Raw genomic sequence first — 26648 nt, 5'->3', positions numbered from 1 at the left:
ACCGCGACTGCACCAAGAAACAAGGTGGAGGCATTACCATCATCTTCAAGGAAACCATGAAATGCACCATCGCCAACGACGACCCCATGCAGCTCAACTCCCTACCACATACTGACGTGAAGACCACTATAAGAGGCAACCTAGTCCACAGACCCCTGGGACCCTAGGCAACATTCTGCGATGCCATCCCCAACCTCATCCCCCCCCCCCCCTAGCAATTGACTTGCACCAATACGTCCTACTGGGTGGCCTCAACTTTCACATCATTGACACCAACACCATCGCCCTCCTAGAGAACCTGAACAACATCGATCTCACCCAACTGATCACTGAACCCACGCACAAACACAGTCAACCCCATCTTCACCTCCAGCAACGGAATCCAGTTCAGCCAGACAACGGAACTCACCTGGACCAACCACACCATTGTCACTTCACCATCACTGATACCCAGCACACCACCAGGCAGCAAATCTCCTCCCACCACAGCTGGAGCAAGGTCACCAAAACTTAGTGGTCACAGACCCTCACCACCTCCCAACTTGAGACCTCAACAGACCTCAACCACGCCGTCTGGAACTTCACTGCCTGGATCTCTGTCTGTGCTGACATTCACCCTCCTGAAACCTACAAAAACCAACAAGATCCCCAAACATTCCAGCCGGTACACCCCAGAACTCAGGACCACCAGTCGCAACTGCTACCAACTGGAGAAACGTTGGCGAGCCACCATGAACCCCGTCAACAGAGCAGCTTTCAAAACAGCCCTCAGCAACTACCACCGGCATATCAAAGAAGCCAAAAAAGCAGCCATCACTACCCGCATCGACTCTGCTGCCAACCACACAAAGGAACTCTTCCAAATAGTCAAAGAATTCTCCAACCTGACCGCATAAGGAACACCATCCACCCCTCCCTAGAACTCTACAACACCCTCTCAGACAACTTCCACCGCAAGATCACCAAGGTCTGCAAACATTTCAACATCCAACCAGCAAACACCAGCCAAACCATCACCACATAGTCACCGCTAACTGCCCTGACCACCTCAGCCATCATGTCTTCCATCCACTCCTGGCACTGACCCCCTGCCCCCACCAACTCTACAACCTCACAACGAACACAATCCGCACGCAACTTACCAGCATCCTCATCACCTCCATTTCCACAGCAACTTTCTCAGACAGATGGAAACACGCAAACGTCCGACTCCTCCTAAAGAAAGCCTCTGCTCACCACAACGCTCTAAAAAATTATCGTTTATCTCCCTGCTCCCCTACCCAGACAGAGTTCTCGAGAAAGCCATCAATCAGCAGCTCACCTAATTCCTGGAACAAAACTGCCTACTGGACGCCTCACAATCAGGATTCCGTGCCAACCACAGTATTGAAATGGTGCTGATTGCTGCTGCAGACTGCATCTGAACACTCCTCGACCGTGGAAAAACGGTGGCCCTGATCCTCCTCGATCTCTCCGCGATGTTCGACAGTCTCCCACATCACTCTCATCAACAATCAAGTGAATCATCTTTTTCCTTACAGGATGCGCACAGAGTATCCGACTGCCTCCCTTCACCGCCGCACCCAAAGACATCATATGCGGCGTACTACAAGGACCCTCCCTCAGCCCCACCCTGTTGAACATCTGCATAAACCCCCACACCCCCTCCCCTCAGACATCATCAGATCCCACGGACTCAACATTATCTTCTACGTAGATGACACTCAACTGATCCTCTCGCTCACCGATGACCGCGGCAACGCCGAAAACCAACTACTCCAACGCCATGACCAACGTAGCTAAATGGATGAAAGACAACTGCCTCCAGCTCAACTCTGACAAAACTGAAGTACTGATATTCGGAAAGGACTCTTCCGAATGGGGCCACAGCTGGTGGCCTGCAGAACTCTGGCCTACTCCGACCTACCGTGCATGCAACCTTGGCATCATCCGCAACAGCCAATTGACCATTAAATGACAAGTTAACACAGTCTCCTTCTCCTGCTTCTACACACTTTGCATGCTCCATAGAATTTTCAGATGGATCCCAATCAACACCAGAAAGACCGTCACTCAGGCCCTCGTCACCAGCCACCTTGACTGCGGCAGCGCCCTCTACGCATCCACATCCACCTCCTCAGAAGACTCCAGACTGTACAGAACTGCTGCTGCTAGACTCATCCTGGACCTCCCCAAGCGAAACCACATCACCTCCCACCTCCGAGACCACCACTGGCTCCTCATCCAGGAAAGATGTCAGTTCAAGATCCTCACTCATGCCTACAAAGCGCTGCACAACCTAGGAACTGCCCATCTCAACTATCGACTGAACTTCCACCAACCGGGTAGACTCCTACGCTCCGCTTCACTCGCCCTTGCACACACCATCCGCTGTACCCGCAGTGGCGGCCGCTCCTTCTCCTACATTGCAGCCAAGACTTGGAACGACCTCCCCCCTCCAGCTCCATACGGCTCCCTGTCTGACAGACTTTGGAAAGAGACTCAAGACCTGGCTCTTCGACAGAGACATAGCACCCAGATACCCCTAGGGGTGACAGAGTGTGCTTTACAAATGCTGATTGATTGATAGTGCACTACCATAGTCCAGATGACTGGTAATGAGAGCCTGTCTAAGGGTTTTCCTGCACTGCATGGGTATCCACCTAAAAAATATCTTTTTTACCATGTGGAGCATACCAAACCCGGTACCTGCAGATTATATTCACTGAAGGTGTCATCCAGGAGAATACCCAGATTTCTCTCCACCTTCTTGGGCAAGGTGGTATACCCAGTTCATGGGACTACCATTCATCTTACCAAATCTTATTGACCTTTCCAAACAGAACAATCTCTGTCTTGTCTGAATTAAGTTGTAGACACTTCTGGGTGATCCAAAAAGTGACGAATCTCAGGCAGTCACAGTATCGAATTTCCTTTCAGGAGTATTTCTCTGGGTGCTGTGCAGACCCAGCATCTGTGTAAATTAAGGCTTCTTATAGAAGGGCGCACTGTGAGAAGCATTACACTAAGCAGGAGCACCCATTTCATTGGCAAAATGAAGTAGGGATTTTGTGCATCTGACTTCTTAGTCTTTCTGAAGCAGTAGTATAGGTTGGATGAAATTGCTTTCCTGGCCTAGAAACTTCCTCACCTTGAACTGAAGTAAATGTAGCCCCATCCTACACCCCTACCATCTACCGAATAGCACAGAAATAACTAATCACCAGCCCCTTGCTAATAAATCAGACATGACATTTCTAAAAGTAGCCCTGTCTCTAGCCTCCTCACTTTAGCATTGGGATCTCCACCCTTTCAACCACCAGAATGCTGGCAATACTCTTCCATGATCTGGGAAATCTGCCTTTATCCTCCATCTTGTGCCATCTAAACCAGGGGAATCCATAATCGGACCCACAAAGTACTCAGATTCACACCCAGTTCCTCTACCATGCATGTATCAGTCTCACTGTACATACACACTTGACATACACAGAAGATGTTCGCACAAGGTTCTGGGTTTTGCATGCCAGTGGAACTTTACACCAGAGGGGCCAATAGGCCACCCTCTTGCTGACACAGTTTAAAAGGTGTGGTTGGCTATAACTACTGTTCGCTGACACCACCACTTTTATGTACACCCAGGACGGGGACAGTAGTTATCTACCTACCATGAGGGCACTCTTGGTGCGCCCTTTCAGGTCACCGGGTTAGCCCTGGTCCTCGCATGGTTGGGTACAGGCCTAGGCATCTAAGCCCATGCTAGATTAGCATGATGCCAGTGCCCAAATAAGTACATTCACTTACAGTTCGGGACTCAAGGCAGGGATCAAACCCATATTCCTTGTAGAGGTCATTCCCATTTCAATAGACACAGTAACTCGTTCCCTTCTCGCAGGCTTTGTCCTTTCCTTTCTCGGACAAGCAGTAGCAAGCCACTTAAACTATACAGTGCCTGACTATTCTACTGGAGTTGTTGTTCCCCAGCTTTAAAGTGTCTTTGAAAGTATTGGATGGAGACCGTTTACTGTTGTGTTGGACAATTTAAGGTTGGGAAGTGAACGGTAAAGGCAACCACACCATAGAACTGATCTATAAGAAGCATTGGACACAACATAATTGTCAATACCATTTTCATAATCATAGTATGTCAGTAGTTTTCTGAAGCACAAAATGTCCACTGCTTTCATGCTCATGGAATATCCCTGAGCATCAATTTGCCCATGGGTTAGAAGACTTGCAGCATGTCCATCATCTTCTTTCTCGCTGTAGGTCTACCAGTTTCAGATTTGTGGCACGTCCACCAGTTTCAGACTCGCGGCATGTCCATCGGTTTCAGATTTTTGGCATGTCTACTAGTTGGAGAGACTGGGTAAGTCTAGCAGTTGAAGACTCACCACTGGCACAATTGTCAGTATCGGATGTGAAAGTTTGCTCCCTAAGGCAGAACTCTTGGGAATAAGTAGTAGTTTGGGGTATGCCTTAACCACACTTAATATTTTGCCCTTTTAAGACAATAACCAGCATTAGCATAGCCAAAAGGTCTCGCCTTTGGGACCTTAGAAGTATTTGGCCATGCAGCACATTATCCTGAGTGCTACAACATCTACTGTTACTTACTGTGACCATGATGTCAAACTCCAATTTCTAGAATGGATATTTTAGTCAACAGAGTGACCAGACATTACTTATTTGACTGTGGTGCCCTCCTGTCACATGGTGCTTTCCCCATAAAGCATATTTGCTATCTGGCATGGTTTCAACACCAGAATTGACTCTGGATTCCTGAAGAAGTGTCTCCGAGCCACAGTTAGGACTGCCCTAGTTCCTGACAGGGTGTGAAGAAATCCAGGCCTCAGTTGGCCCCTGAGCACACCAGATCTTGAGTTATAGACTGTGCTCTTTGCCTGTTTCCACTCTGGGTCAACCCAGTGACTCGAAATCAGTATCCATGCCCAACCTGATCACCGACCATTAGCTCCAAACCCTTTCTTGTAAACAATAACCCTGCATGCAAGACCGCATGCAGGGCTCCAAGCTCTGTATTGTAAACGATACCCCTTGCAAGCGATGGTGCATGAAGCGCATGTGCTGTCGCAGGTGAGGCCTAAAAAATTACCATTCTCATAAATACATTAAAAAAAACCTGGATTAAAACAGAAATGAAAGCAGCCGTGGCACTGAAGTGGACTACTTTTTTGGCAGTCGTGCACTAGTGCACAAACAAAATGCTGTCATTTGCCGTGCAAGAAAGCAAGTGACTGAAGTTGGGTGACTGATTGCTTTATGCTGTATGTGGTAATGAGGGAAGCAAAATGTGCGTGACACTTGAGCAGACCAGTGGATGAAGAGGGCTGGTCGAAAGCCCTTTTATTTATATATAGGCGTATGTATTTTTATTAGGAATATGTTGGAATACATGAGCGTAGTTAGATTGTCCAGGCCACACCCAAAAATGTCCGGGTGGGACAGCTGGTGCCAGCAGCCCCTGAGTGTCACCACTGCCCTCCCAATTGCTTGACCTGGATTGAGGTGGGGTACAAACCCGTGATTTGCACCTGACAGATAAAACTGAAGAGGGATGCCCATCCTGTGGACCTTCCAAAAGCACCGGCAGCAGAGAAAAAAATGTAAAAAAACAAACTGCTCTTTCTAGAGTAGTGGAAAACTGTGAGAGAAGAAGCACTTTTGGCCCTAGACAAGAAAGGTAATATTTTTGGATATTGGTAAGGGTGATCAATTTTTTTGAGCTGTGTGTGTAATGTAATGAACATCACATCGCACCTAAGGAGGAAAGGCTTTATTTGCTGAGTTGGAATTTTCACCTGTTAACTGTATCTTGTATGTGCACAGCCAGGCTTGCACCTCCACAGATCTTACACTGTGGCTCAGCTCTGCTAAATAACATGCCTCATTCATCTTTGTAGAGCTTCTGGGTTGTGTATTTGAAGACTGTGCGGAGGTTAAGAGAGGCCGCGCAGATGAGCCTCCCGATCCAGCGCCACTCTTGAAGTGCTCGAGGACACCGTGTCCTGCGCTCGCCTCTCTGACGTACCTACCTCTGTGTGACACCGCAGGCATCCGCCTGCACGCAGCCCCGGCTTCCATCTCACTTGCGATCAAACAGCTGTCGGCAGAGAGTTGATTAAAAACTGGCGTGATCAGCAAGGCCTGACGGCACGGAGCCCTGCATGTCTCGCAACGAGGTGCTGCGTAACGGCTTCCTCCCAGGGCTGCTTTGCTAGTGTGAACCCCGGGTCGGTTTGATTGCTGGAAGCCCCTTAAATTTGTAAACCACGATTGAGGCAGGCGAATCATAGTTGTACTCATTGACAAAACGAATGGAATACGAGCCATGCTGCTGTCAGCTAGTTCATGTGAGGTCGCGTTGTTGCAATCCCCGAATACAGGACAAGTGCCCGATGAAGCCTCGTGGTGGTAGTCACCCAGACGCCACACTTCTAAAAGAGATGTGGCGAGCGCTGGCCACGTCATCGCTTGTTTGTAACTTTAATCCATGCTGTACAGCAGGGCTAAAAACTTGATGAATCCAGTATTGGTTTTGTCAGTGCTTGTTAAGTTGTTGTAACAGTTTCACCACTGGCCTTATTCCCCCGGGTACAAAAGTACTTTAGTTGAGCACAAGATGGAGGGACTGTGGCTGGGAGTGGTCAAAGCCAAGACTGGCAGTGGGAGGGAGACGGGGCAGGGGTAGATGGATGGAAACGTATGCATTCCAATGGAGTGCTTACAGCAAAAAAATGCCCTGGCTGGAAAGGCGAGCAGCAAAAGAGCACTCAGCCTGCAAATATAGCAGTACTTTGGCCATGTTCCCTAGAAGAGACGAACATACAAAGTGAATCTGGAATGCCCTGATCAAGGTGAAGCAAGGAAATAGAGTTGTGACAATTACGCGCACAAAACTGGAAAAAAAATGTACTGTCCTGGAAAGCGCTGGCTGAAAATTAACCCTGGGCGAAGTACTACGCTACGCTCGTGTAGTTTGCGCTACTTCGCACTACGCGAATTGCACGTAGCACAGTGCAAACAGGCGTAGAGGTGATTGTTTGCTTGCTCGCGGTCCTCAACGTCAAGTTGGCGACTGCGAGTGAGCAAAATGACATCCCGGCGAGACTTTTTCCTCGTTTGCGATCAGCAACATCAAGTTGCCGATCGCGAGCGTGGAAAATAAACCTCCCGGCGAGATTCTCAACGCAGGGAGGTCAGGTTTCTCACTGCAAGTGGTCGCGTTTGCTCACGACCGCTTGCGATGAGAAACTACCAGTCCGCGTTGAGAAAGCTGCACTGTGCAAGATGAGGTTTGCACTGATTGCACAGTGCGGACAAGCATCCGGCACTGTGCAATCAGTGCGAACAGCATTTTGCGCAGTGCACTACGCAGTTCACGTAGCTACACAGCCTGCGAGTGGTGCGCGAGTGAGAGAGGGGGGAGCAGGAGGTGAGCCCAGGAGTGGTGCGTGCGTGCGCGCGCAGTCTGCTCATTTTCAAGCACTGCACTCATGCTTGTGGCACGCCTCTGCTCACTCCTGCAAGGGGGATGCCGCCACAAGCACGAGTGTGCTTGAAAATGAGCAGAGCAACGGCTAAAGGCCCTCCTATGCAGCGCATGCGTGCTGCGTAGGCGAGTTCTAAAAATACATGGAGGGTTTTCTTTTGGTTCCCCTTGCTCTCGGTAATGGGTTGAGGTGTGCAATGTACACACTGATGGTTTTTGCCCTGATCTTTTTTTAGATCTGGCCTGAGCCAGCGCATGTGCTGCTCTGGCGAGACACTTAGTGAGTGGGCTGTAAAAAGCCTACCACAGCTTTTTGGGTGGTATACTGCGTGCGGTTATGCGCACAGGCACGAGCATAGGCGCCATCTGGCTTTCCTCTCGCTCTCCCAAACGAGTGTGCGCCTCGCTCCGCCTCTGTCTTGCTCGCCCCTCTCCCACCACAAAGCATGTCTCACAGCCACGCATCTCGTTTCCTGTAAGTGGGCTTTTTTTCCCTTTTCCTCTGCTTGTTTAGTAACTATCCTGTTGTGATTCTCTTTGCTGCTTCCGCCCACCCCAGCCTCCTCCGCTCCTTTGTCTGACCAAGGCGCCAGGATTAATATCTTTCCCAGATTGAGGAGTCCGGGCAGCGGGACGACTGCGGGATGTTTCTCCCTTCTCCGATAACACGTCCTTCTTCACTTGCCTCAACTCCGTCCTCCCTTCGCTCTGGACCCTGTCCCAGAGATATATAAAGATACCTCAGCTCCAAGCGCACGGCGGTTACTCACACGAGCCGAATGCTACTGCCACCCCCCCAAATAACAGATTATTTTGTTTCACTGCACGGCTGAGTAGCACAGTCCAATCATCAGACACCAAACCCTCTTTTGAAGTCCAGTGGATGTGGTTAACTCACTAATAACAAGCATTGGCAGCCGTAAAACGTGCCTCTACCTCAAACCTTCAGCGCATGTGAACATGCCCCATGTCCTGACCCTCCACCTGTCCTAACTCACCCCACACATCGTGACGGCAGAGCAGCTGAAGATGCCGTATAACCTTAGCTGCACTCATTGACCCCTCCTTCCTCACCTGCGCCCAGCCTCAAAAAGCGCTCTCAAGGTTAGCACCAAGTGCTTTGCCACCCACAGCTCCATTACTGCACTGAGCATGTTTTTCTCTCCCCCCTCCCACAAACTATCACCGCAGCCAGTTTACAGCAAAACAATTTTGTAGAAGCGCTGGGCCTGGTGACAGCTCAGATTGTGACAGAGTGGGCTGCCCTGGAGGGCTCTGTTTGCATCCCAATTGCTGAAAATGTGTCTCTTTCCTCTTCCCCCTCCGAGTGCCCTCTCCATTGCCCTAACCTCCATCCTGCCCCTCCCCCCGCAGCAATACTTTCATCTACTTCTTTCTGTTACAGTCGGGGCCACCAGAATTATGCAGATTTTTAGCCGCCGTGTTTTCTGCATGATTATGGATTTGTGGGAATTTTTCAACATAATTCGTCATCTGCTATACAATCTACAGATTTTAACAACAACAAAAATGTTTCCAACTCAAACTGAACAAACGTTAATAATATCACGGTGATCTGTTTGCCCTGCAGTGGAAGGCCCTATGTTACGGTTGACTGGTAATCTTTCAGATGCTTATGACTGCATTTGGATGTTAAACTGGTAATGAGGTGAGACCTTTGCCCAGACAGTGATAACATATGGAACATGCATTCGCATAGCCAATAGGTCTCGCCTTTGGGACCTTATAAGTGCTTAGCCATGCAACAGTTGATGTTGTTGTTCAAAGGATATTGTGCTGCATAACGAAATACTTAAAAGGTCCCAAAAGCGAGACCTATTGGCTATTAGCTGTATTCACTGCCCGTGCTTTCACTGCTCGGCGGTCACGTGTTAGAGAAGGCCAGTGTTGAAGGGAGACCTCCGAGTAATCTGTGCTAATGGTTTCTCCTTTCTTTGGCAAAAGGAGACGGGGGACCGATATTGCTATCACCATGCAAATGGGGTGCAGTCGTAGCACCCGTTACTATCCAAGTAACACCCTGTTTACAAATGCAGAGCAATTTTATGTTGCCTACATATGCTTTGATGCCCAAATGCTACATATTTTACCCAAATATAGGCAACACTTTCCCTGAATATGGGCAACGTTTTCTCTAATTTGTTTGCCTCTCGACATATGCCTGCCGAAATCTACCCAAAACATTAAGAGGTATATAAAATATATACCTTTGCGCAGGTGAGTTATGAATCTGCAAACGGTGGCAGCAGAAATTATAGATTTATTAACTGCAAACGTTGATTATATGAATCTTCAATGAAGTTCTGTGACATCTTCAAGGACAATGCCACAGATTAAGTAGAGTGTGATATCGCAGACCTCCATTGTAAGTCACAATCTGGTATGGTACAGTTAATGGCAGTTTTTGATTTTTAGACGCGTAGAGCATTGTTTTAGCAATTTGTTAATGATGTCATTATGTTTGTAGTTATGTCAGAGTGAAAATAACACGTCCATCTGCTTTCAGGACAGTACGGATGCACTTTAATCAACTGCACAAAAATTAGACACTGCCGCGTTCTATTAAGCTATTACGTGTTTGATGCTTTAGTCGCACAAAGTTGTGGTTTCGGACCCCACATTTCACAAGGATGTTAATCTGTGACTTTTTCACAGGGTGTGCGTATGAGTTTTATATGAATTATGGATTTCATCCAAAGGAAGGGCTCGCCTCAGACTCCTTTTTTTCCTTCCAACCAATTATTCTGTGAGCTACAGTGAATTTAGGAAATGCCTGTCCCCAAAATCTCTGTTGATAATCATAACTGACCTTAATTTAACCAGCATCCTTCCCATAAAAGGAATACAGTCTAAGAACTCGAACTGTATTTACTACCCCTCGCTGGTTGTACATTGCAGACAGCAGCTTTTAAAACCTCTAACCCCTCCTGCCAGAACATGTCTCTCAGCACGGAAACACGTCTTTATTAAAACCCTTCCTTTGAACAACTGAAACTTTTTTACTGTAGATAACGAAACAGGATAGTCCCATATCGAAAGTATTATTTTCAAAACAACTTCCATGTGTATTATGGCGGAGTAAATCTATCTCTGGGTTCTGATCTCATTTGCAAGCCACTCAGCCTTTGTCTCTTGATTTTGTCACCAATACAGCACTTGGCTGGTTTAATCTTTTGTGACTGGTCAGCCAGAGGTAAGGGTGACCTCTAGTAGCCACAGGGTCCCCAATACTGGGTAGCACCTAGCAGTTAATGTCTTAAGGGAGACGCCCTAAGGAGGAACAATTCCATTGGCTAAATCGTCCGGAAGGAGGAGAGTAGCATCAGGACTTTAGAAGCTGGAGAAGGAAGGAGGTGACTGATGTATCACAAGAATGGAGGGAGACCGCTCGCAGTGGAGGCTGGCTGAAGGAATACTTATAACAGAACTAAAGCCAGAGAGGATGAATGTGATTTTTAAAAAAAAACGTCCTGAAAGCATTACAATGCATGGAAGAACAGAACTACTCCCCCTTTTACAGGGAAAAGGCAGGAAGCTATTCCACATCTCTTTACCTCTGTCTTGGTTTGGGAAAGGTGGGATTACAGTTTGTTCCCTGTCCACCATCTTGTCTTGGACTCCAGAAAACTCCTCCATAGAGGCACTCCTAGTGGCCTTCTGGGTAGGAGATCTGCGATGGGCCTGAGAAGCCATGCGTTACGGGGCGCTTTGCCTCCTGGGCGACCCAAGAGGAGAGTCTGCTCCAGCGGGTCTGCCTTCCCCCTATGCACAACAGTTCTCTCCGATTGGCCGGCTTTTCCAAATCAGTCACATTACATAGCTGCAGGCGGGACAAGCATGGTGGGCGGCAAGACGGATTTATTTAGTCAGTGGAATCTTTTGAGGGCATTCTTGAACCAAAACACATTTACCATTTTGTGTATTCTCTTTATTTTGTAGAGGCATCCTATTGATCAATGTGCTGTACAATTAAAAAAATTGGCAAACAGCCGTGACAAGAATTTTCAATTCTATTAAGGACATCGGAGGCGAGGATTATGCTTCTCATTTCTTTGCTTTATTATAGTAGCCAATAAAAAAACCCATCTTTTTTATTCCATAAACTACAAATCCCATGAGCCCTATGTACCATGCTACCATAGAGACTATCCCTATATAAGGTCCAACTGAGACAAACACCTCCTCTTTCTGTGCGTGACTGCGAACTGTTAAGTCCAACACTTTCAACAAACTACTCCGTCTTGAACTGGGTCCGTGGGGAACGAACTTTCATGAGAACCAAACACCTGAAGACTAACAGGTGAACTTCGGATCTGAGGGTCGAGACCCTGCTGTTCAATCCAGGCGAACGAACTCCACGCCGTGAAAGGGAAAGACCATTCCCAACGATACCGTGAAAAGAAGGCAATTCTCACTTGCCACTGGAATCTGAAACAAAGATAAAAGTCCCGTAATAACGGCAATCCCCAAACCATGTTTCAATCATTAAATCCTACAACGGCAGGGGGGGGGGGGGGGGGGAGAGATATCAAACATACATAATGCAATTGAGATGCAATAATAGTATTGATCGTACATTTACATTCATGAAACAAATACGTTCTGGGTGGGATAATCCTCGCCTCTGCTGTCCTTAATAGAATTGAAAATTCTTGTCACGACTGTTCGCAAATGTTTTATTCTAGGTCAGGACCGGAGGCTCCGATTAAGTTTGTTTAAAGCTTAGCCACCACCATGCAACATCAACAATAGGTTTGTAATAAAACAATTTAAAAGTAGATTAATTTGACCAATCGGCTGTATTCAAGATGTCGGTTAGGCTTACACCTAAGGAAAAAGACTTGGACGCAATCGCGCCTCGAACAGAATGAGCGCCAAACTGAGAGATATCAGTGCCTGCTTCATTCAATAGCCAACGCACCCATCTCGCTAAAGTAGCTGGAGATTCCGGGCGAAAGGGTTTTTGCAAAGCAATAAACAGTTGACCCTGCATGTCTGAACGAAAACTAGCTGTACTCACCTCATACACCTTTAGACATTGTACTACACATAATTTTGGATTATCCGGAAAATCCGGATAAGACACCGAAGTAGTGCGTCTGGAAATAGTAAAAATGACCCCTTCCGGGGAGAACCGATGACCCGTGAGATCTAAAGCCTGGATATCAGATACTCTCTTGCAAGAGACCAGACATAATAACATCGCCAGCTTGGCTGAAAGCTGTTTCCGCGACAGGTATTCGTTAGCCGGCCTAGTTTCCAGAAACCAGAGCACTACCGTAACATCCCACAGAATAGAATACTTCAGGCATGGAGGTCTGACCGTCCGGATGCCTCTAAGTAATTTACACACCAGGGGATGTTCCCCCACTGGTTTGCTCTCTAACTTAGAGTGCCCAGCCGAGATAACAGATCGGAAATGGTTTACTGTTCTATACGCAAAACCCGATGAAGCCAAAGAAGCTAGGAAATTCATAGCCATGGAGACATTAGCTGTAGTGGGATCAATGTCCCGTTGCACACCAGCTACACCACCTGTTCCATGCTGATGAATACTGCTTGTCGGCATTATCTGACCATGCTTGTCTGATGGAAGCAGAAGCGTCTGTCGAAAGGCCTGGTGCTTGCCATCTGTCCTTGAAACTTGCCACGCCACGAGTGGCCACTGTCCTGCGTCTACCAACGGGTGAGGGACCTTGTGAGGGTCCAGCAACAGATTCCATCTCCGAGGGAGGAGATTTGGTACAGCACAAGACCTTTCCAGAACAATCGGGAACCATGCTTGAGCTCTCCACAATGGTGTAACGAACACCATTCCCGTCCGTTGGCGTCTGGCTTGGGCCAGGACCCTGGTTATCATGACAAAAGGCGGGAAGGCATAACAAAGGACTGGGAGGCAGGTCTGAAGAAACGCATCCGAGGCCAGAGCCTCCGGATCCGGACGCCAGCTGTAAAAGTCCGGGAGTTGTTTGTTCAGACGTGACGCAAACAAATCCAACTGGCAAGGACTCCATAAGAGGTTCAGCATTTGGAAGACCCGAGGGTGCAACGGCCAATCACTGTAGTCCCGTAGATAATGGGCGTGCCAGTCGGCCACCTCGTTCTTCTGTCCCGGTAGGTACTCTGCCACCACTGACCGTTTGTGTTGCTGGCAATAATGGCAAAAGTCTTTGGCGATTTCCGCTAGGATGCGGGACCTCGTACCCCCAAGTTTGTTCACGTACCGGACAGCCGATACATCGTCCATCCTCAAGAGGATGCAACAATCCGTCTTCTGCGGGGCGAGGCTGCGGATCACGAACGAGCCTGCCAGCAACTCCAAGCAATTGATGTGAAGCGAGAGCTCCTCCAGAGACCACCGTCCCCCCGTCGAGATCGGACCGCAGCGGGCACCCCAGCCCCAGCGGCTGGCGTCCGATTCGATCACTACCTCTAGATTGGAACCGAATATGGCTCTGCCGTGCCATGACTCCATGTGGTCCAGCCACCACAACATTTCCAACCTCGCTTCCTCTGAAAGAGGGATCTGTTCGGCATATCCGAGGCCTTTGCGGAGATGTTGAATTTTCAAACGTTGGAGAGCTCGGTAGTGAAGAGGGCCTGGAAAGATGGCCTGAATTGAGGAGGCCAGCATGCCCACTACCTGGGGTATGGATCTCAAGGACACAATCTGCCTGCTCACAATCAATCTCAATTCTTTCTTGATCGTTCTGATCTTGGACGCGGGCAGGAGAAGCTGGCAGCTGCGTGAGTCTACCTGGAAGCCCAGAAATTCTATAGATTGTGTGGGCACCAGAACGGACTTCTGAGGGTTTACAATGAAGCCCAGGTTTTGAAGTAGGTGAATGGACCATTCCAGATGCCTCGTCATCAATTGAGGACATTGCGCCATGATAATTTATTTATTTTTATTTTAAAAGTTTTATATAGCGCTAGCTTGACCCGTAGGTATCGGAGCGCTTTACATACATACTGTAAAGAAAAATAGACGGAAATTGCATTACACAGTAGGCAGTAAGAAAGCAAAACCAGGGATAAAAAAAAATACAGCATGGAAGATAAGGTGGTTAACACAGTCAGATAGCCAACTATCCTTGAATGTCAAGCGAGAGGAGTAAACTCGGATATTAAAGTCTAGGTTAGTTGACGTTGTTCAGGAAAGTATTTGTTAAGCCGGTTGAGGGAGTTGAGCGCTGGAGTAATGTGATCAAATCTTTTTACTCCCGATACGAGTCGAGCGGCCATGTTCAACACTGCCTTTAGAGGGGCTAGGTGAGCTTTTCGTGTCCCTGTTAGGATGGCGTTCCCGTAGTCGATTTTAGAGAGAACTAGGGCTTGGACTACTGTCTTGAGGTCATCATGGGGGAAGAAAATGTTTCAATTTCTTGAGGTGCTTTAGAGAGAAAAGAGCACTTTTTGCAGAGTTTTTGATGTGGGCCTCCAAAGATAAGTTCTTGTCAAGGGTGATGCCTAGAGACTTAACTGAGTCGGATAGGACGATGGGGCAGTTTAGGGCGACCAGATTCTTGAGCCACTCTTGGATTGGACGATGGTTGCTTTTTGGTGCGAATAGGATTATTTCTGTTTTATCTGGATTGAGTTTTAAGTGGTTAGCGTTGAACCAAGTTTGGATCTCCATTAGAGTGGCATTGAGGTGTTGGATGTCGCTGGGAGACTTGATTTTGAAATAGATTTGGGTGTCGTCAGCGTAAATGTGGTAATTAACTCCAGCTTTTTTCAAGATGATTGTGAGGGACTCCATGAAAAGATTGAAGAGGGCCGGGGAGAGGATCGAGCCTTGCGGGACCCCAAGTGTGACTTTTGTTGGCTTCGAGAGACAGGAGTTGATTTTAATTTGTTGCGAGCGGTGTTGAAGGAAGGAGGTGAACCATTTTAGTACTGTGCCATTGATGCCGGAGCGCTTCGACATGGTCTCCAGAAGTGCTGGATGATTTACTGTGTCGAATACCGCAGATAGGTCAATAGGATGCGTAGGCAGGCATCCCCTTCATCTAAAGCCTTTTCACTGAAAATGTGTTTTTTGTGTGCTTGCCGAGCATATCGTCCGAGACGTTGAGCATAGCTGTTTCCGTGCTACAGCCTTTCCTGAATCCTGATTGAAAGGTGTCGAGGAGGTTGAACTCATCAATGTGTTTGTTGAGTTGGTGGAGAACTCATTATCATACAATTTTATGCAGTATATACACTAAACTTTAAAGTGACATATTAACTGCAGTGTAAAACATTACTAGCAGTGTATCTCTTAAATCACAAGAGGTCAGGGCCCCACCAACCATGTATTTACAGTATCTGCTGTGCCTTCAGGGGGGTGAGGGTGCAGTGCAGGCCTCTCAAGCCTGTGCGAGAACCTCAAGCGAACTCCAGGTCCGCACCTGGACCAAGTCTCGTCGTGCACTCCAGCCAGCCGAGCTCTCACCCATCGGCAGTGCCACCTGGGCCACACTCGAAAACAAAGGCCCAGTCTCACCTTGAGCCGCAGTCACCACCATCGATCCAGGGATGCGGCGAAAACAAACGACGTGCCGGGGCACCTCTCCTGTCCCTTCTTGAAGCGTCCCGGCCACTGGCAGCGAGTCCTCATTCAGATAGGTTCCCCAGCATGGGTCGAATGTTCCGGTATCGGCTCGGGGGTCCAATGTACGGGATACGAGGCCAAACAAGGATTACAGCTCGCTTGAGCAATCCTCCGCCTCGGAGCTTCCTCTTGGAGCTCCTCACCGTCTGGCGGCCATGGTGGATGACATTTACTCCATTACATCAAAGAGGGAAGGGCCCTCAGCAGGCGTCGGTTGCTTTGCCTCAGACTCTGCCGGTTTATCTTCTGCTGCGTCGGCATTAGAGTGAGCAAACTTTGACAATTTAGCCAGGATAGATTGCCTGGATCCCTTATTGGTAGCCATGGTGCCAAAATCACAGTTAATGATGCCGGCCAATAAAGAACACGAAGCTGCGCTGAAACAAGGGTGTTCGTCGCCCCACACAAATCAGACCCAAGAAGCATGACTTTCAGCACAAATCCACACTGGGCCCAGCTGTTCAATATGGGGGGAAACTCTCGGTCCGTGCCACTGACCGATTCCGGGCAATGATTATGCGTCGGTGTCTGGGGCGCAGGAAAAGATCACCTCGTCTACACCTCACTGGGGCAACGTAGTGCCAGGAACAAGCAGTTAAATCCAAAGGCCACTGTAGGAATAGAAACCTCTCGCCGCAGGCCCCAATGTCCCAAAAGAAACTTCCAATATGGCCGGGAACCCAATGGTGTGGGAACTCATCTGGAGGTGCCCAAATAGCCCTCAGCGCTAGCCATCCATCGCACACTCGGCACCAGGCTCAACTGGGGTAGACCCCCCGCTCTCACCTCTGTTGTATGCGCAGGGGTTCTTAGCAGAGGCTTTTTTTGGTGGCATATGTGCAACTCCTTCTCCTCTTCCCACCGCGTGTGGAGAAACCGCACTTTTAATCGTGTCACCTCTCCTGCGTTGTTCCCTCCTGCAGTCGCCTTTTCACGCTCTGAAGAAAGAGTTCCTACTGCAGCAAACGGGGATAAGCGTGTACCCTTTTCCAGCTCTGAGATCCAAGTGCAGCACCTGCGAGGACCAAGACAGGCATCCAATCTTTCCACCAGGGGGTGTTTACCTTAAAACTCCTGCTCGACGCCGGCCCTCCTCTCCCAATAATCCTATATATGTGTTCACCTCCAGGTCTCTGTGACATCCGCGAGCCAGCCAGTACATCAGGCACACTGTGTTGAGATTTCTTCTATGCCTCCGCACTCTGATTTACTGGCCCGCTCAAACAGCCCTGTTTAATTTCTGGATATATGTTTGCCCCATCAGTTCAGCTCATACTCTGGAGCAGCAAAGGGGGGGCATCCTGAACTGCCAACTCCCACCCCCTCTCAGTGTTAGTGCTCTTTCCCCCTCAGCTATGCCGTAATCCTTAACCATAGGGAGGGGCTGGGGGGGGGGTGGAGAAAGAAAGCCATGGGGGTTGTTGGAGGTCCGGATCGGTGCGGGAAGGCAAGGTGGGTCCAGCACCACTGATCACTGTGTTTGGGAACCTCACCCAGTACATGCGCCGGCAAAGAGGTATCCGTCCGAATGCCCAGCGAGACTCTGGCACCACCAGGCCTGTTCACAGGGCTGTAAGTTTTTCATGCAGCACGATAATGACATCGTCCAGATAAATGATTAGTCTCACTCCGCGTGAGCGCAAGGACTCCATCACCGGCCGAAGGAGTTTAGTGAAGCACCATGGTGCTGACAAAAGTCCGAAGGGAAGGACCGTGTACTCGTAGTAAACGCCTTGCCAGAGGAATTGAAGAAAACACTGGTGAGGAGCGTAGATGTGTACGGACAAGAAGGCGTCCTTTAGGTCCAGCCGGACCATCCAGTCGCCTTCTTGTAGAAGGTCGCGCAGTAAGTGGACGCCCTCCATTTTGAAATGGCGGTAGACGATCCAGCCATTGAATTCCTTGAGGTTTAGAACCAACCGGGACCTGCCCCTGTTTTTTCTCGACCAGGAACACATTGCTGAGAAAACCCCGAGGGTGGAACTGAGACGCCAATATTGCCCCTTTCTTCAAGAGGGATTGAATCTCCTCCAAAATAAAAGTCTGATAGTGTTGGGAAAAATGTATGGGGGGAGGAGGGGGAACGCTGGATGGGGTTTTCGTACATTTCCAATTTGCAACCCTGCACCGTTTCCAGGATCCAAGGATCCTGCAAGAGCGTTTGCCAAGCCTGAAGAAAATACTGAATGCGACCCCCCCCCCCATACACCCCCCCCCACTCCCACAACTGCACCTCTGAACAAAGGATAAGTCTCACCTGTTCCGGAATCCTGGTGGTTTCCTTGGTTGCCACCGAACCTGCCTCTGGGGAATCGGTTCCGCGCCCTTCGGGAGGGGTAGAAGTTAGGGTTTCCGGAGGAGTTGTCTTGGTAACCTCCTCTGTGGTGCTGCTGGCCACGCGGGGCGCCTTGATTGTGACCTCGGCCGAACATCTGCCCTCAATTTCGTCCGGCCCTGGCGAAAACCGTCTGGAAGGTGCGCCGGAGAGATTCCTGCGCCTCATCCAGGCCGCTGAAAGTGGCCACGAATTTGGTGAGCTCCTTCAAGAAGGGTTGGCCGAAGAGGAGACTTTGGGCTACCAGGCCTGCCTCCGAGGAGGACAACTCCGCCAGTTTAGGATCTAGCTTGAAGAGGATAGACCTTCTCCCCTTGCTCGACATGGTTGCAGTTGGCATTGCCCAACAGACATACTGCTCGTTGTGCCCAACCGATGAGGTCGTCGGGATCCACCGGAGACCTGGACTCCTTGACCTGGAGCCCCATCTCGAGAATCTTGGCTAAAGGCCCTGAAAGATCGAGGAGTTAATCTTGGCATGACCGCCAGGCACGGTCTTTGCTCTTTTTGGGGTCCTATGAGTATTTTTTCAGGTAGGTTAGCATGGTCGGATCCGTTTCAGGGGGTCTCCGCCATGCGGGCGGCTAGGTCAGGTCTCGGGCACTCCGACCTAAGTCGCGTCTTTGTCGAAGGTGCGTTGGAGATGTGACTGAAGATAGTCCGCCACCTCTTGTGAGGGTAGCCATGCCGTAGAATTGGGGTGAATGATGTCTGTCGGGTCGAAAGTAAGATGCTTAGGCGGTGGAGGAGGCTCCACATGATGTTGTTGTTTCCTGGCCTAGCGAATTCCTCCTGATTGGACTCGCCGTCAGTAGAGGAGTCTCCTTTTTCTCCCTGGATAAACGTCGTCTGGTCTGCCTGCGCCAGATAGGCGTGACCATGGCTAGGGCTCTTGATAGCCGAGCGAAGTCCTCTGAGTGGGGGTTAGAAACCTTCTTTTCTGTTGTTTTGGGACAGGTATTAGGGGCTGGGAGCCACCCCTGCTGCAGCGCATATTTGTTAAGATGCCATTTAAGGGGTGCAATAGCCCTTACCAGCGCTGAATTCACGGACAGCTGCACTCCAGCGTCCAAGGCCTTTAACTAGGTCCTGTTCCAGTGAACCAGATGGTTCGGAATCAAAATACTCCTCTTCGAAATAGTATTCTGCTATGGTATAACTGATAGCTGTCACCCAAGTATACAGCAGGCGATGTGCGGGCAGGAGTAATTATGGGAGAGAGGGACAACCCCAGGCAAGCCAGGCAATCACGCCTATAAAAGTATTATGTAGTGGGGGAAGGGCCTGCCAAACCTCTCTAGGCAGAGCCTATGCCAATCTTTTCCAGCCTTCAGCAGATTCAGAGCTACGGGCGTCAGCGGGGGCTGAAACACGGGCTAAATACGCAAATAATTCAAATAAACAAGCGTTTCCTGCTCTGCACACCGATTGGAGATCGCAATCAAGTCAGTTTCAATGTCAATACCTCAAAATGGCCGCCTGTGAAGAAGGAAAGAGGACTCACGCGAGCAACGACGCGCAGTCCTCGCACCCAAACTCTCTCTCCACTGGTAGAGACACGGGCGCAGCTTGCCCGGTCGGGGAGGCCGAAGCGCTCCCTAGCGCTGCACTCCCGCACAAGTGTCTGACCTACAAGCGGCAGGTAATTAAGACACAGCGCGAATCAAGCGCACGCCAGCAATAAGCCTAAGCGGTCTATACAGTAACACACTCAGCGCAAAGCAAGTGCAGGGTATTCAAAGGCGATTTAACCATGACAATGAAAATACATTCCAGACACAAAGGAATCAGCAGTGCTCTCAACACCCATACACCACAAACACATCCAAGCAGTAAGGGAGAGGCACTTAACTGGCTGCGGAGCAGCAAAGAAAGAGGGGGTGTTTGCCTCAGACCTTATATAGGGCTAGTCTCTATAGTAGTATGGTACATAGGTCTCATGGGATTTGTAGTTTATGGAATAAAGGTTTTTTTTATTGGCTGCTACAATAAAGCAAAGAAATGAGAAGCATAATCGGAGCCTCCGGTCCTGACATAGAATTAAAAATGGCTGTATATGCAGATGACTACTCTAAAAGTTGGAGTTCAGGATTGGAGACCCTGTAATGTCTATCCTAATTAGCTGACTAGTTTGAATTCTGTATACTGAGGCACATAGATAATTTAGAGATTCTTAGTTAGGGTGGGTTGTTTCAGAACGAATGATCAACACAACAATCCTTACTTTGTGAAGCAATGCTATGACCATTTTTTTATTTGTAATTGAAGTTACCAACACAGTTTTGCTATTTTGTTTTTCGCACAGGAACGGATGTTGTTATTGTTAAAAATGGAAGAAGGATATGCGGCACAGGTGGTTGCTTAGCCAATGCTCCCTTGCATCAAAACAAGAGCTACTTCGAATTTAAAATCCAATCTACAGGTTAGTGAAATATGAGTGTTTACCTAATCGCTGCTTTGTTATGTATGATGGTTTACTTCAGCACTGCAAATGATTGATGTACAATGTCTTCTGTCCCACCCTAGGAGATTTGCACGCTGGTTCTTGCTTTTAACTCTTGTGAAGTGCAATCCCGTCAAAGAAGCAAAATGCGTTGGATGCTTCAAGCCCAGGGGGGCCATTCCCCCATGCAAATAAGGCAACGCCCTCTCGAGGAATCCCACATACAGCGCCAGCACTTTCAGAATTACAGAAGGGGATGCACAAACGCCTGCGGCCCCTTCTGTAATACCAAAGTGCCCCGGGAGCGTGCAATGCTGGCGCAAACAGCTGTTGTTTCCCCGTGACACTTCTATAATACGGCCCCAGAATGATAACTAAGCAGCCCATTGGCACGGGTGAGAGAGAAATGCTCCTCTGGATGGAGTCCGAGCCCAGTCTTAAGTATATTATAAAGCATTAAGAATGGGTCCTGCAGGTAGCTGCTGGGTCATGTCCCCCGCATCTACGGACATTGATCCCCTGAGACATCACGCCGTAACCTACGGCTAAAGGAACGCAGGAACGCCGCTGGACCACCAGGGACGGGACGCACACGCTGTCGGTTCCCCTCGCCGCCACCAGTGCTTGTTGGCCGCAGTGGGGGGGGACTACAGCTCCCGGCATTCACAGCGCCAGCCAGGACTTCCTTCCGGCTTGCTCAGCGCCCGGAGGGGCTATAAAAAACAGAGGCTCCCTCGGTGGAGCGGGGGACTCACCTTGTCTTGCTTTGACGCCGCAGGAACGCCGCTGGACCACCAGGGACGGGACGCACACGCTGTCGGTTCCCCTCGCCGCCACCAGTGCTTGTTGGCCGCAGTGGGGGGGGACTACAGCTCCCGGCATTCACAGCGCCAGCCAGGACTTCCTTCCGGCTTGCTCAGCGCCCGGAGGGGCTATAAAAAACAGAGGCTCCCTCGGTGGAGCGGGGGACTCACCTTGTCTTGCTTTGACGCCGCAGGAACGCAGGAACGCCGCTGGACCACCAGGGACGGGACGCACACGCTGTCGGTTCCCCTCGCCGCCACCAGTGCTTGTTGGCCGCAGTGGGGGGGGACTACAGCTCCCGGCATTCACAGCGCCAGCCAGGACTTCCTTCCGGCTTGCTCAGCGCCCGGAGGGGCTATAAAAAACAGAGGCTCCCTCGGTGGAGCGGGGGACTCACCTTGTCTTGCTTTGACGCCGCAGGAACGCAGGAACTCCGCTGGACCACCAGGGACGGGACGCACACGCTGTCGGTTCCCCTCGCCGCCACCAGTGCTTGTTGGCCGCAGTGGGGGGGGGACTACAGCTCCCGGCATTCACAGCGCCAGCCAGGACTTCCTTCCGGCTTGCTCAGCGCCCGGAGGGGCTATAAAAACAGAGGCTCCCTCGGTGGAGCGGGGGACTCACCTTGTCTTGCTTTGACGCCGCAGGAACGCAGGAACGCCGCTGGACCACCAGGGACGGGACGCACACGCTGTCGGTTCCCCTCGCCGCCACCAGTGCTTGTTGGCCGCAGTGGGGGGGGACTACAGCTCCCGGCATTCACAGCGCCAGCCAGGACTTCCTTCCGGCTTGCTCAGCGCCCGGAGGGGCTATAAAAAACAGAGGCTCCCTCCGCGGGACGCGCGCGGGCTGAGCCCGGGCAGAGGGCGGGCCGTCTGTGGCCGTCAGGGGCCGGAGGAGGCCGGGCCGGGCTGTAACTCTTGGTCCTCGAGCCAATTCCAGAACATTGTCACATCTGTAAGAGGACAGGAGAGATGAGTTACAGGGGGGCATTTTGTGGGCTATACATTGCTGTTAGACAACACCTATTGTTTCGTGCTTGGTATTGGCTAGCCACATCTGGCTGACTAAGGGTTAAAGTTCGCCGGTTGTTAAAGCGGTTGTTAGACGATATTATAAAAGCGGGAGGACAAAGGTTGACCATGGGAAAAACGAAAAAACCCCAGAATAGACCAGAGGGAGGAGTAAAGGGAACCCTAGATGCATTCATCACACGGGCAGAATCCTTACTTTCACATGAAATATTATTGACGGAGCGGAGGTTATCTCTTGATTCCCTCCTGGCCCACAAACGATCTTCACTGGGGACAATTGCTGAGTGTGTCACACCTGGGGGGAGTACCCCTGAAGGTCAGAACATCTTAGCCCATAGTAACACCCAGCATGTGACCACAGTACAAGTTCATACAGTTACGGGAGTAGAGGGGGAACAAGAGGTAATAATATTGGAGGGGTCTTTAACCCCCCCCTGTCAACACCATACTTCTCCCTTGAGACCAAATGTGACGGTGTCTGGAGTCTCTGAGCAACCAACCCCGGGTACCAGGGAAATTAGAGCTGAAGAACAAACTGGGAATGCCATTGGGGTAGAAAGAGAACCTGACATCCCACTAGGGAGAGAAAGTGAAGTGATTACCCGATCGAAAAAAATGTTACTAGGGACAGACCCCCCCCTTGCACCTGGCCCTATTGCGAATATAAGGTCCCTGCCAAACGCACATCGTAAAGGACCCGAAAAAACCAGAAATGGCAATAAACCGAAAAAAGGTACACTTAGGAATGAACCCATGGCTACTGAGGACACAAGATCCCGATTTACTTGTACACAATGTGAAACCTGCTCCCCGGCAGTTAGAAAGGAATGGCTAATGGAGACAACGAAAGTACTAGAGTCCAACATAGAAGCCCTCCTCCTTAAACACTTGGCCCCCTTAGTAGAACATATTAAGAATATAGAGGGGAAAATAATCAGACTGTTGGATGCACAAAATAGGGAACATCCGGTGGCCCGAATATTCACGAGTCAGGAGGGGCTGAGGAGCGACTTGTGTCCAGCCAGTGCCGATTCACATAATAGCGGGCTGGTAGGGAGCAACATGAGTGCAGACACTATAGTGAACAAGGATAGAGATACACCCCCCATCATTGCAATCCCTAGACCACAGCAGGAGGGTAAGAATAGTGGGACGGTATTAGCTCACAGTTTGCCAGCGGCACAGGCCAAGAGCACTCCGGGTCTTCAGACATTGGACTTGCCCCCAGCCTCCTGCCCATATACAATAGTCCTGGCGGGAGTTCCAGCCCAAAACCCAGACAGAGAAGAATCGACAAGCTCCCTGATAAACAAAATTAACCACTGGTTACATAATAACGTGAGGGGAGTTAATCCGAGGAATACTCAAATCCTCATGGCAAGAAGGGTAGCTTGGGTTGGACCATCAGAGAAAAAATTCCCAGGGGATTGCGTTATTGTTAACTTCAGAGACCCGCAAATGGTAAAAGAATTACTTGCTTTTAGTTGTGGGTTTTTCGATAGTGGGTCGACAATAAAAATGCTCCCACTTAATTTTTTCTACAGGGACCATTTAACCGAGCAAAGACAAATGAATTGGAGAAGAAGGGAAAGGCTTACCACAAGAAATAATAGCCCGTGGTCTGGCCCTAACCGGTTCACCCCATTATGTGAGACAGCAGTGATGGATGAACTGGACTGACTGGACCACGAAGAGCTTTTAGAGCCCCTATCTCCCTCAGTTAATTTAGAGCACAGGGAATTTCTGGATATCACGGGAAATACTCTAGAACTTTCCATTAGGGAAAATGAAATTTCACCAACTCCTGTAGTTAATAGCGTGGTATCGGGAGGGACTTGCTTGGCAGGGCCCCTTGACCAAAATCAGTCCACCCTAGACAGGAGGATAACAAATTACGAGGTGGAGGAACTGAGGGTGGCCTCTTGGAATATTGCAGGATTATCTTCCAAGTTAAAAAATAAGGAGTGGTTGGACTATAGTCAGAAATTCCATATTATCTGTCTTCAAGAGACGTGGGAGACGGATAGTAGCGTTGTACACTTAGAGGGATATAAAATGTTTTTTGTACCGGCACGGAAATCTAGCATGGGAAGAGCGAAAGGGGGACTAATGATTTATGTGTCTCTTAAACTACAAGGGTCCTGGGAGGCCTTGGGCTGGAGCTCGGATCATTTACAGGGTATTAGTCATCGCAGGAAGGGCTTAAGTTTTGTCTTAATAAATTTTTATAATGCAGTTCAGCCAACGCAGAGGTTGAATGAGCTCGAGGATAGATTATCAGACTTACACTCTAGGGGAAATAACCCCCCAACCTTGATTCTAGCGGGTGATTTTAATTGCCATCAATGCCCACACTTAAAATGGGAAGGGGCTAAATGGGATTTCTGCGCCTCTACCAAGGACTGGCATCTAGAACATACACTAGAAGGTAGTAAACTTGGTAATATCCTGGGCTCATATGATCTAATCCCCACGATGGACTTAATCAAGCCCACTAATTCTAATGTTATTAACCCAACGTTTAAAGGCAGAGGTAGGGATACCATTATTGATTTTATTTTTGTCTCGAATGATCTTAAACACAGGATTGTAGATTTTAGTATACAGATTAGCATTTTTAGTGACCATAACCCCTTGGTGCTGTCATTGATGGTCGAGGATTCATCGTCTCAGGCAAAGGCCAGTATGACGAGGGGCAAACTCGATGCAATTGATCAAGGCAGGCGCATACGTTGGTCTAACATAGATGGGGAAGTATTCTATAAAAATCTTATTGCAACTCCCGATTGTGGGATCTGGATGTGTTTAGACCAGGAGGTGAAAGGCAAAAAATTGATAAACGCCTTTATAAATATGGCACGGGACATCGATAAGTTACTCCGGGCTAAAGTATCACCCACGTCCAACAGCCAACCGAAATGGTTTGACAAAGCTTGCTCCAGTGCCCAAAGAGAATTAAAACGGGCACTTAAAAAAGTACCGAAAGATAAGAGAAGGATAACGGAATGCAGGGCCCAATATAAGCTGGCCATAAAAAGGAGGAAACAAACTATCCAATCTGAGGCTTGGGGGAACCTAAAGGAGGCAGCGGAGCTGAGAGACATGTCTAAATTCTGGAAGGTGATAAATGATCCAATATTTCAGACATCAAATAGCGAGAAGATGGCTTGTAACATCCTCCCAGAAGAATGGGTTTCTCATTTTAGTAAGCTGTATAATCATGTCAGCATTCCAACCCAATTAGCCACAGAGGTGGGAACTCTGCCAAATTCATGGGTGGAGTTTACTGTGGATGAAGTTAAAAATGGAATTTGTGCCCTGACAAGAAACAAGGCCCCGGGGCCAGACGGGATTCCTCCAGATCTATTCTTATCACAGGTCGAGCTGTGGGCACCTATATTAGTGAGAATTTTTAATACAGCCGTGGAAGAGGGACTGCCAAGATCCTGGTCAACTGCCCATATTGTTCCCATATTTAAAAAGGGAAATAAGAGTAACCCACAATGTTACCGACCAATTTCTTTAATTGATGTGTCTGCAAAGGTGCTAGGGAAGGTGATTTTAAATCGTCTCATGGACTGGGCGGAGGAAAAGGAAATTATCACAGACACCCAGTATGGTTTTAGAATGGGCCGCTCAACTACTGACCAATGCCTCAATTTATATAATATGGTCGCAAAATATACGGTGGCTGGCGAAGGTACAGTTTTTTTAGCTTTTATGGACTTAACAGCAGCCTTCGACCGGGTCAATCGAGGGAAATTATGGGAGATTCTAGAGTTGCTAGGGGTAGACTTGAGCTTGATATTCATTTTAAAATCATTGCACACGAGTACTACAGCCCAGGTTCGGTATAGTAACGAGGGGAATCTAACCGACCACTTTTCTTGCACAGGGGGTGT

General features: G+C 49.1%; 1 protein-coding gene across 2 annotated transcripts in view; it reads left to right on the top strand.

Moving 5' to 3' along the window:
* The window catches only part of SPRYD7 (SPRY domain containing 7), an 875965-nt gene that overhangs the window by 671934 nt on the left and 177383 nt on the right, over window positions 1–26648 (top strand). For both annotated transcript variants that reach the window (XM_085621932.1, XM_085621931.1), the window contains one exon: window positions 20771–20887. In XM_085621932.1, the coding sequence (XP_085478058.1) occupies window positions 20771–20887 (117 nt within the window). The remainder of the gene's footprint in view (window positions 1–20770; window positions 20888–26648) is intronic.

The sequence above is a fragment of the Triturus cristatus genome, chromosome 8 (assembly GCF_964204655.1).
Source record: "Triturus cristatus chromosome 8, aTriCri1.1, whole genome shotgun sequence".
In the NCBI taxonomy this organism is placed as follows: Eukaryota; Metazoa; Chordata; class Amphibia; order Caudata; family Salamandridae; genus Triturus; species Triturus cristatus.
The sequence above is the reverse complement of the archived record's forward strand: the minus strand, read 5'-3'. Positions and strand labels throughout refer to the sequence as shown.